General features: G+C 41.8%; 1 protein-coding gene across 1 annotated transcript in view; it reads right to left on the reverse strand.

The window, feature by feature from the left end:
- Positions 1-11,526, reverse strand: part of RLF (RLF zinc finger) — a 34,082-nt gene extending 22,556 nt beyond the window's left edge. Inside the window, exons 1-2 of the mRNA XM_061597987.1 lie at positions 11,281-11,526; positions 196-350 (exon numbers count right to left, since the gene is read on the reverse strand). Coding sequence (XP_061453971.1) covers positions 196-350; positions 11,281-11,496 — 371 coding nt within the window. The 5' untranslated portion in view covers positions 11,497-11,526. The remainder of the gene's footprint in view (positions 1-195; positions 351-11,280) is intronic.

Below are 11,526 nucleotides of genomic sequence, written 5' to 3' on the forward strand. Positions count from 1 at the left end.
TTCTCCCTTTTCCCCAGCCCAGGCTCCCAGGATGTCGGCATATAGGCATCTCACTTTGTTGTTATGGAAAATGCTGTTTTATGTAACAGACAGGGTTATCAGCAGACAGAGATAGGTACGCAGAGCAATTTGAAAAGCTCTGTTAGAGAGCAAATTTTCATTTCAATTAAAAAGGCATGCCTTAAATGTACTTACAGTACTAGCCTGCCAAGTACCAGAAGAACCTCTTCACATTCTGTAGTCAAGTAAGGTCGAGCATTGGCAAAGCTTTGAATGGCGACTTGATACACTTCCAAAAAAGGCAGAACATGCTCTGAAGCACCTCGATTGCCAGCATATTGTAGCAATGTCTAAAAAAAAGAAAACAAATCATGTAGTACTGTTTGTAATCAAGTCTGAATTTAAAGCTACTCTAAACGCTATAATTATACGCCAAGGATATTGAAGCTTGCCATTTTTCTCAAAACAAAAAACAAATATGGCAACCTGACACTCAACTCTTTTTGCTCTCCTTCTAAAGGAAAACTACTAATACTAATTACTAGTATTAATGGACACTTGAGAATGCAGCTCTGAAAGAAATGCTGTGTGACAGCAGTAGAAAACAAGCTCTTAAACGAGAACTAGTTTTGTCTACAAGCTTATTGTAGACACAACACCTGCACTCAAACCAGCTTTTATACTCCAAGGTAAATGGTTCACAATGAAAATTTGCATCCAGCTCTTGTGGATACAATTCAACACCCGCTGGTTTCCCTACATGGCAACTGCCTTTTTTTTCTTTTTTAAAGAGGATCAAGCTCAATGAGCACGCAACAATAGGACAGGTAGGCACATGCTAAACATATGAGCAAAACACATCAGAAAAACACACTCCACATATATATTCGCAACCAGTGGTGCAGTATAGGCAGGGTTTCTGTCAAACATGGTGGAGCTATCAGTAGAGTATTTAGGAGAGCCTGAAAACCTAGGCCAAATTAGGTGTAATGTGGAAAATCCATGATCAAGTTTCCCAACATAGCTTTCTTTGATTAAAGCAACTGTGGTATCTATAACATACCTGTGTCTCCCCCACACACACACACTTCTGTGGCAAACAGCAGCTTGGGAAGGAGTTAAGTCAGTGAGGGGGAAGTATAAAATGTCAGGGGAGACACAGAAAATAAAAAATAAAAATCCCTGCAGCTTCACCATCCAAATCCTCTCTGAAGTTGCTTTTAACCAAAATAGCATTGGGATGTCCTGATGCCTCCTTTAGATGGATTTTCACACACCTCAGTATTTAGCCAACCAAGAAGTGTGAATCTTTATGTGAAGAAAAAACACAAACTCATGTAGTTCGGCAGAAGTACTATATTGACAGATAATAAGGCAAAATTTGTAATGTCTATTTTGCTCTACTTTAGACATAAAAACAAGTCATACATAGCTTAAGAATAAACAATAATCAAAACGTAACAAGAAGTCATCGTCCCACAAAGATTTCAACACTGCTTTATGCTGATGACTTGGTCCTCCTTTCCTTGAATAAAATTGGGTTAAAAAGGATGCTCGCCCGCCTGGGTAAATTTTGCCAAGAGCAGCATCCGACTATAAACTATTCTAAAACCAAGGTCATGATTTTCGGCAAGAAGAGACCTAAGTCGAATTGGCCTTTAAATGGGCACCAACTGAAACAGGTTCAATCATTTAAATACTTGGGCCTACACCTTGGTGAGAACCTTTCCTGGAAATATCAACTAGAGGCAACCAAACTCTCATGTGCCAGAACAATAGGCCAAACCAGAAGGTTTTTCTACACCCGAGGGGGACAATTAATTGATCCCGTGCTTAAAGTTTTTGAGGCCAAAATCCTGCCCCAAATCCTTTACGGGGCAGAATTGTGGGGGGACCCGGTCAAACAGACGGTGGAAGTCCTCCAAAATAAATTCATGAGGCAGATCTTGGGTTTGCCCCAGGGGGTTCCATCAGCCCATCTGAGAGCAGAGCTTGGCCTGCCTTCCCTCGCAGCAAGAATCGACCTAGCATACTTTAGATATTGGCGGAAACAATTTAGGATGGAGGACTGCTCTTTACCGAAACTTTGTTGGACAGAGCAACTCAGGACGGGGGGATGGGCCACCAGGCGCCAAGCGAAATTAGCATCCTATAATCTCTCCATGAGGGAATTTTCTAGCCTCAGCCAACACGCCCTCAGGTCTTTGACCTTGATGCGTGCCAGGATCGGGCAGTAATAGCAGTAGCCCCTTTCTCCTACTAGTTACCCCTAGTTAAGATTAACCATGCCAGACCACACTATTTTGAAGTACTAACACACTCCCCTTTGCGCCGGGTGTTCACAGAACTCAGTTCCAAATGATGCCTTCGGCTCATCTGGATGGGAGATACCTGGGAATCCCAACCAAGGAGCGGAGATGTGTCTATGGGTGTAACCAGATTGAGGACATCGCCCATTATTTGTTACACTGCCCCCTGTATGAGGACCCTAGAAGGAAATTTCTAGCCCATTACATCTGTATGTATATCCATGCTGGGAAAAATTCCCAGGATCTGGTAGTTGAACTTTTAGCCGACAACTGTAAACAAATAACAGTTGCAGTGGCCAACTTCGCCTTGGCCGCTAGGAAGCTACGGGCGAGCCATATTAAGATTTATAATGTTTTATGATTACTTAAACTGGAACTATTTTTAGCCTCCTCGACGTTTATTTGTATTTATCTGTTTTTATACTTTTTGTACTCTGCAAAGGCCTTTGGCTATATGCAATAAAGTTTGTTGTTGTTGTTGTTGACTTAATCTCTCAGAATTTCACTACAGTTGCTACAACCTGTTCAGAGTCAAGTAAGATGAGATGCTGATATATCCTGTCTCATTGCATTTAAAACTTATATGCTATATCTTATTACTAAACAAAATTCATGTGCCTCCACAGATTTAACAATGGCTTGGCTTCCACATCAAGACAAACTCATGTAGTTCGGCAGAAGTACTATATTTAACTGTGGCTTGCTATGATGGGTGAACCAGCTCAATACTCTTTCTAACTCTTTCTAAATTATTTTCTAAGTTTCAGTAACAACTCATGGCCTAAGGGAGGGGTGTGGAATCTTTGGCTCATGGGCCTCATTATGGGCCTAAGCCACACCCACCCGCCGTACACTGAATGATATATATAACATCAGGTGCAGGGCAGACAAACTCACAGGTAGGCCAAAAAGGGAGTTGCAGGCACTTTGAGGCCCCAATGATCAACTGATTCTTGGGGCTTCAAAGCACAGTGCAGGACTCTGCAAGCACTTCATCATTTGTGCTTGATGAAAGCCCTATGCAGCCAACAATTAGCTGATTGTTGAGATTTCAAAGTGCAGCCTCAACAATTAGTTGAGATAAGCTGCACTAGGGAATTCCCCATCAGAGACTGGAGAAAACAGCTTGGATTAAACATGCTGAAGGAAATGCCTTGAATCCAAGCCTCTTTCTCTGCAGAGACTTCAGCAAGCCTCTTTGAAGGTGCACTCCGAGCATCAATCAGCTGACTGGCACTGAAAGTGCATTTTCAAAGAACATTGCTGGAGAACTCCTTTTTGAACTTTAATGGGTGTCAATCACCTGACTTCATTATAACATCAAATGACTGACAGGTGGGTAGGTGGGGCCACCTGTCAAAGTTGGCCTATGGGGCTGGGAAGATAAGGATCTGCCATCTGCAGTCAGGAGCCAGTTCCCCATCACTGGCCCAATAAGAAGACTGTACGTTTTAATCCTCTATCTATATTTTTCCTAAATCCAGGTTTATAATCAACTCCTCCTGCCCTATTTCTTTTTTCTCTTACAGGAAGATCACTTACTAAATCCAACTTTTCTAAGGGCCTGTTCTCTCTTGTAATTCCATGAAATGTAAGTGGGCATCTGACCTTGTTGAACTGACAGGAGAAACCTTTTTACCTGCTGCCCTAAGTTAGGAGGGCAAGGGTGAATAGGACAAAAATAACTAGCTAGAAAGTTACCAAGGTGAGGATGAATCAAACCATATTTTTCATCAATATTTGTGACAACTCTGATCATGGATCTTTCATATCACCACATCTAGTCTAGTTCTTATTCTACTGTTGCAAGAGACCTTTAAAGAAAGCCAAGATTATGCATGAAAATATTTGGGTGCTGCTCCCCCCAAGCATCTTTGGGAGGCAAGTGGAATAAAAATGAATAAATCTAAAAAATAAGAGGCTCCAGTATTCAGGCATAGGCCCTGTATCAACCTGTTCACCAGTAATGTGGGACAGAACATTTTCCAATGTTTATTTTTCCATGGAAAAAAATTGTTTCATAAATTCATTAGTAACAATGAATAGATGCCCTTCTCACCAACAGAGCTGCTCATTTGTAAGCTCCTCAGACATACCTATAAAGAGCACGGCACAAGAAACAGGATTGCTCCTCTGTTCTGCTTCCAATAAAGATCTCAGTGATTCAAATATGCAAAGATGCAAAGACTCTATGACTTTATGCTTCTCTCTCAGGACCACAGTGGCTCTGAACTGCACATATTCCACACAAGAACAGAATTTGGTATTCAGCAGAGAATTTAGCTGTTTGAGAAATACAGCTTCTTTTAAAAAGTCTGTATTCTTTATGAATGCAAAATATTGATAAGCATCTGAACCTGTTTTCCAAGTACTGCACTTACATTCCAGAAGTACTCTGATAATCCAGATATGCCTATCCAAACTTGACAGTGCAGTATCACTAACTTTCTGAGTCTTTGACAACATTTTCCTGTTACCACTTCCTCAAATGGTATTTGCATACTGTGTGACAAAGTTGCACTGGGAATTTACAATCAGGTTTTTGTACCAGTTCTGCACATCTAAGGGGACTTTGGGCTTCTGTTTCTTCCCCTAGCAGTCTCTCCAGCCACATAACAATCCAGCCAGCGCTTTCCAATGCAATTTGCAATTCCACATGGGGATCTTCTGTTCAAAGTCAGAAAACCCAGCATGCACGCACAAGCCCTTGGGCTCACTGTAAGTAGCTATTTCAGATTAATTGAAAGTTTCAATCTATTTAAGTCTGTGGGTTTGATCATTCATCCAAACTCTCTGAAGAAGCTAGGTGACCAATATTTCAGGATGTTTTAAGCTGTATCAGTCCTTCCAGAGAAATACAGTGGTCCCAGAATAGTGCCTTTCACCACTAGTGAGAAAGGCAGATCTGCAAGGTTGATTCTACCAACTGCTAGCAGCATGAATAGCTGAAGTTAAACTTACGTGATGCTTATATTTTACTCTTTTTCCAGCCTCCTGAGACCTCAGCAGTTCTCCGTGAATTCTCAAACGTCATAGCTAACTACTTTGAAATTTGTACAGCTAGGTAGATTTAATGTAATTAGGCCCACTAACTTGTTTATCCAGACTGTTCATGTATCTGGCCATTCTTTCCCACTCCTACCAAAAAATTGCAAAATGTCTCGTTTTCACTTTCCTCCTTTATATGGGTTAAAGCAAACAGAGTCATGCTTAATGAACATGTGACAGAGGATAAAAAGCAAAGGGGGGAACACAAGGAAAAGTACCCCCCTCTTGCACTGTCTCTCAGGATATCATCCTAACGAGTCAAATGATACATCAATAGCCTAGTTTCGTATCAGGGGAACTTTCATAAACACTTTTATGAAGACAGTCCCCACTGTAAGCAACAGTCAACAAAACTAGGGTCAACTTGAGAAGGCTCATAATTAAGAGACTTTCTGATTAAACTTCTTACACACATTTATAATGTGATCTTATAAATGAATGTGGCATCACAGCACTCCATTGTCACATCCAGTGCCTCACCAATAATCACAGCTTTATACAAAGTGCCACATAGAGCAACTGACACTCAACACCCATTTTTTGTGTGTCAATGAAACAAAGGTGATTATCAGATTGCAGATGGGACACAGGCAAGAAGTGATTTTTAAGAAAACCTTAGGGTGGCACCTGGGGAGAGTGAAATATGCTACACCTGCTGCAGATCTTGCTCTCCCCAGCAATCTTCCGTATTAACTCTTCATTTATTTCCAACCAGATCTGGGAAAGCAGTTTGCCAAAATCCCTACTTGGGATTCTAGAACAGTTAAGTATGGCAAAATGGCTCACACTTATACTTATGCAATTCCATACATGCGCCCTGATGAGGTTTCTCTATGACAGTAACCTCGCAAACTTACAGAGAATGTGAAATACTCTGTGCTCGGGATACAGTTTAAATTATTGTAAGCAATTGCCTGGAAGCTTCACTCCATGTAATTATGTATCAGTTCAAGCATCTCCCACTAGTTGTAAGTTTGGGATTTTTTTCCTTCTCTGATTTTGTTCTAACATTTGTAAAATATCAGTGAATGTATATTTAACAGTATAACTTGCAGTATTCTTGAGCTTGCCTATTTCTACATTCAGATCACTAGAAAAATCCCTCTCTGAAGCTACATTGGTATTTAATGGTGTTTTCCCCTTTTCTGTTTAATTATGTTTCCCCTTTTTGCATGCATATTGTTTTTGAAACAGTATTTTTAGGTTTTAAAAAAGAAAATCCATGTATTTTCCTGCTGTCAGGATTGCCAATTTTTCTACTTCATGAAAGCTTGCTCAAGCTCCTTTCATCTTTCATGTTCTCGTTGGATGGTAGTTTTACTTTGATTTGCTAATTTTGATGGTTAAGTTGTGTTTATGTTTGTACTTTTATATGCAAATTGCAATGGCTAGTGGCTGATGCAAATAAATAACTATCTATCCATCCATTCTTGTTCGCTACAAGTTGCTTTTCCATTCATTAGAAGCAAATTCAGAATTGCTGAGCCCCCAGATCTCTTTAGCTAAGTTGCACCCAAAACATATCCTTTGAGTGAAATGGCATTTGCTCTACTGCATTAAGCTTCTAATAAATACCAGAACAACTAAATCCATAAAAAATGCCCATTTCAAAGCCTCTGCATATTTTTGTTGCTTTCACCAACGAACTTGCTTGTTCTGTCCAATTTGTTGGGCAGGGCTACACAATGTTCACTTTTCCCCTCTTGCCCTTAAAGAGGCTAGATATCTTCACCTCCTTCATCCTTGAAGCCGGTGGAAGTGTTGAGTGCTATACTTTTCTTTTCCCCATTTCTCCAAAACAAGCTGCAATCCTCAGTATCAACCTTATGTCATAGTTATCTCACCAGATATTGCCAGTTAGCTCATATTTCCCTTTGTTTATGACAATTTCTAATTCTCCTTGCCTGCCCTCCAGGACATTTCATACCAGTTACAAGACTACTTCTTTTCATCTTCTTTTGGCCCATCTCTCCACAATTCTTGCAATTCCTTACAGTCTACATCCTGAATGCTTCTCCCTTATATTGATTTTGCCTTTTTAAAAATTTGTTTATGTTAGTTTTATTGTGTTTAGATTTGGTAAGCCACCCTTTGAATTTCATTGAAGGGCAGTATATACATCTTTAAAATAAAATAAAATAAAAACAGTGTGATGTGGCTGGAAAAAGGCAAATGCTATTTTAGGTTGCATTAACAGAAGTATAGTTTCCAAATCGCATGAAGTACTAGTTCCCCTCTATTTGGCACTGGTTAGGCCTCATCTTAAGTACCGTGTCCAGTTCTGGACACCCCACTTTAAGAAGGATGTAGACAAAATGGTTCAGAGAAGGGCAACAAGGATGATCAGAGGACTGGAAACAATGCCCTATAAGGAGAGACTGAAAGAACTGGGCATGTTTACCCTTGGGAAGAGAAGACTGAGGAGAGATATGATAGCACTCTTCAAGTACTTGAAAGGTTGCCGCACAAAGGAGGGCCAGGACCTCTTCTCAATCATCCCAGAGTGCAGGACACGGAATAATGGGCTCAAATTACAGGAAGCTAGATTTCAACTGAACATCAGGAAAAACTTCCTGTTAGAGCAGTATGACAATGGAACAAATTACCTAGGGAGGTGGTGGGCTCTCCAACACTGGAGGCATTCAAGAAGCAGCTGGACAGCCACCTGTTTGGTATGCTTTAATTTGGATTCCTGTGTTGAGCAGGGGTTGGACTTGATGGCCTTATAGGCCCCTTCCAACTCTATGATTCTATGAAATCATTAAAAATGGAAATGGATTGCCTTCAAGTCAATTCCATCTTATGGTGACCTTATGAATAGGGTTTTCATGGTAAGCAGTATTCAGAGGTGGTTTACCATTGCCTTCCTCTGAGGCTGAGAGGCAGTGACTGGCCCAAGGTCACCAAGTGAACTTCATGGCTGTGTGGGGATTCGAACCATGGTCTCCCAGGCCAGAGTCCAACACTCTAAACCACTACATCACACTGGCTCTATGATCTAAATCTATATTTAAAGGCTATTGTCATGTCCAGAGACGCTCTCCACCTCTTGTACAGTTCTCTCATATTCAGCCAGCAATCTTTGTTTCTGGTCCAGAAGCCACATCTATCACTATGAACACTAGCAGTGTAGCCAAGCACTTGCCCTGGAGATGCATCATCTTGAGAATGGACAGGTTTGTAAATCAACCACCACACCTAGCTTCTCCACTGAGAAGCTACTGCTTGTTCACTTCTGACCTGCTCAGTTTCATACTCTTCACAGTTGTATCCCTGATTTCTGCAAAGTTAAAATTAAGCCATCCCCATAAGCTTTGCAACACTATCAGTGATAGGGAATGAAGACAATAGAGCAGACACCCTAACATGGTGTACCATAGAAAACAAAGTAGAAGATTCCATCAGCCCAAAGCACACACCCACAGAACAGAAGAGCAGCCCTACTGGATCACACCAAAAGCCTTTCTAGGCTAGAATTCTGTTCTCGCAGTGGGAAACCAGATGCCTATGGGAGATCCACAAGCAGGACAACTTATTGTTGATAATTTATGTGTTTATTGTTCCCTGTTACAGCCCCTGAAGAAAGCCTAAAATAACTACAGGCCAAAATGCATTAGGCTTTTTCTAGAAATAAATTCCTCTGCCACATCCTGAGATTTCATATCTTCTGGATTCAAACTTCCATGAGCCCCAGTCAGCACAGTCAACAGTCAGAGATTGGGACATACCTGTCCTACTCCTAAAACCCTACTTACTGTAACTTGAGATTAAATAAATTAATAAACAAAATAACTGCATGTTCTTTCCTCATTTACTGCTGCTTCCATTTCCCTCCCTGTATCTATGTTTATATGGTAAGACTTTTGGAATAGGAACCTGTTCTCTTAGCCTATGCTAATTCCATGAGGGTTTCATGTCAGCAGGGGTAGGGGCTGTTCTTCACATGTTATTCCATATTACTCTTAGAAAATTCTTGTTAATAACAGTAACACAGGACATTACCTCATTCTTTCTGTATAACAGACAGGAGAACACCTTAATCAAAATATTAAATTACCATTTTATATTACCTATACCCTGTCTTCAGTATGGTGGCTTACAACAGTCAACATCAAGCAAAATGCAACCAAAACAATAAAGCCACTTGGATAAGACTTTTTTAAAGCAACTAGAATTATGATGATGTATTACCCGCCCTTCACCGGAAAGTGTCCGGGCAGGTCACACCAATATAAAATACAATATGAAAAACAATTTAAAACAAATTTCAATCACAACTAGAGGGGGGACCTAAAATGTATTTATCTCAAGTGTCAACGGCCAGTGCTAAGAAAACTTGTTTTAAACTATTTTAATTAAAAGCCTCTTAAGTGCCATCAAAAGCGCAAGAAATATAGCCAACATCTGACACCAAAAAGGTAACAGAGATGATACTAGGAAAGCATGCCTAAGGAAGATTTCCTCAATTTGAGCACCACTACAGATGATATTGTCTTTGGTACCAACTGACTTGACCTCCATGAATAACTCCCAGGCATTAATGCACAAATCTTCTTCAACCCCCTGATAATTTCCAAGCATTAAATTTCTCTCTACCATGTAGTAGACACTGAAATAATAAGAATAAGTGATCTGAAAAGTTTACCTGGCTTGTTGCTATCTTGTAATGGAAACCATGTCAATGTTACATTTAAAGTGACATTTTCATATTCAACAACATTTGCTGAAATTTTCAACTAAATACTATATATAATATACAAAGGCTATGACAATATCAGGTGGTGAAAGAATTAGAACTCCATTTTCATATAAAACCACAGCTGTAGAACTATTCTGTCCAGGGGAGCACTGGACACAAAGACTGGGTTCCAAGTTGTCCATATGGGTATTGCAAAGGTAAACAGGCATTCAAGGATGCTTACAAAAATTCAAAGCAGATACAAAACCAAAAATAAAGCCAGAATAAAATACAATACATCTGCATCCTCAAAACAGTAAGACTAACACAGATCAAACAAGTTGTTGTTCACAACTAAAACCTACTAAAGGCTTTTACAAATAACACAGAAATAGGTGCCAGGTTTTTACAAATAACACAGAAATAGGTGTTTGTAAAGGCCATAGCAAAATTGGAAAGCCACCACAGAAAAGGCCCTGCCCCTGGCAGCCATCTGCCCAATCCCTGGAGGCTCCTGAAGCAGGACCTCAACACACGTTTGGGCAGACTGCTACAAAAGATTGAACATTGTAATAACAGACACAGAGAACCAGGGAAACATTTTTTATCTCTTACTGGAGAAAAAACAGGGCATAAAAGTGAAATTTAAAAATACATTTAGTGAGAATCCCCTCAACTACAGTCATTAGAAAGCGAAAGGGAAAGGTTGTGCGTTTAAATCAGGATGGAGAAGAAATAGCGGGTGAGGCTCACGGATTTCATTAAGTGCCCCCCCCAATACTATGTTTTCTCGAACACTGCCACAAATGACGGCCGTGGGGGGGATGAAGGGGGATAGCGCGCTCTGAAAACAGCAGCATCCGGAAGCAGCCCTATGAACGCTCGAGCGCACTGGGGTGGGCGGAGAAGGAAGAAAGGAACCCAAAGGAGAACGATTTCGGGGGGGGGGGGCACAGAACCCAAATCTTGCGCGAAACATAGAGAAAAGGAGAAGCGGCGGAGACGGCGGCGGCGATGCCGAGTCTCATCTTCCCACTAGGGACGGTCCCTCAGCCCCGCCTCCCCAGCGCCAGCACCAGGCAACGGCTGACGGCCGCCGCCTACACCTTACCCTTCAGGGCCCAGGCGGCCAAAATCTCCTCAAACGACTGAACCGGACCGGTTCGGTCCGGTCCAGTCTCCTTCGGAGCCCCCTCCCCCAAACGCCGCCCAAGCACCAGGCCCGCCCCGGCACGTCCCCCTCACCTGACAAAACTCTCGGCAATAGGTGCCCGACGAAGTCTCGGCCACCCCCTGCTCGCTGAGCTCCGCCTGCAGCTGCCAAAGCCGAGAGCTGAGGCCGGCGGCCAGCCGTTGCATCTCCGGCTGCAGGGCCGCGTCAGCCTCGGCGTCCGCCATCTGCACCCGGCCCCACCGCGCGTAGGCAAGCGAATCACGTGACCCCACAGCCGCTGACCACATCGGCAGGGGACGGCCTCACGTGACGGTATG

This window comes from Rhineura floridana, chromosome 15 (assembly GCF_030035675.1).
Source record: "Rhineura floridana isolate rRhiFlo1 chromosome 15, rRhiFlo1.hap2, whole genome shotgun sequence".
NCBI lineage: Eukaryota > Metazoa > Chordata > Lepidosauria > Squamata > Rhineuridae > Rhineura > Rhineura floridana.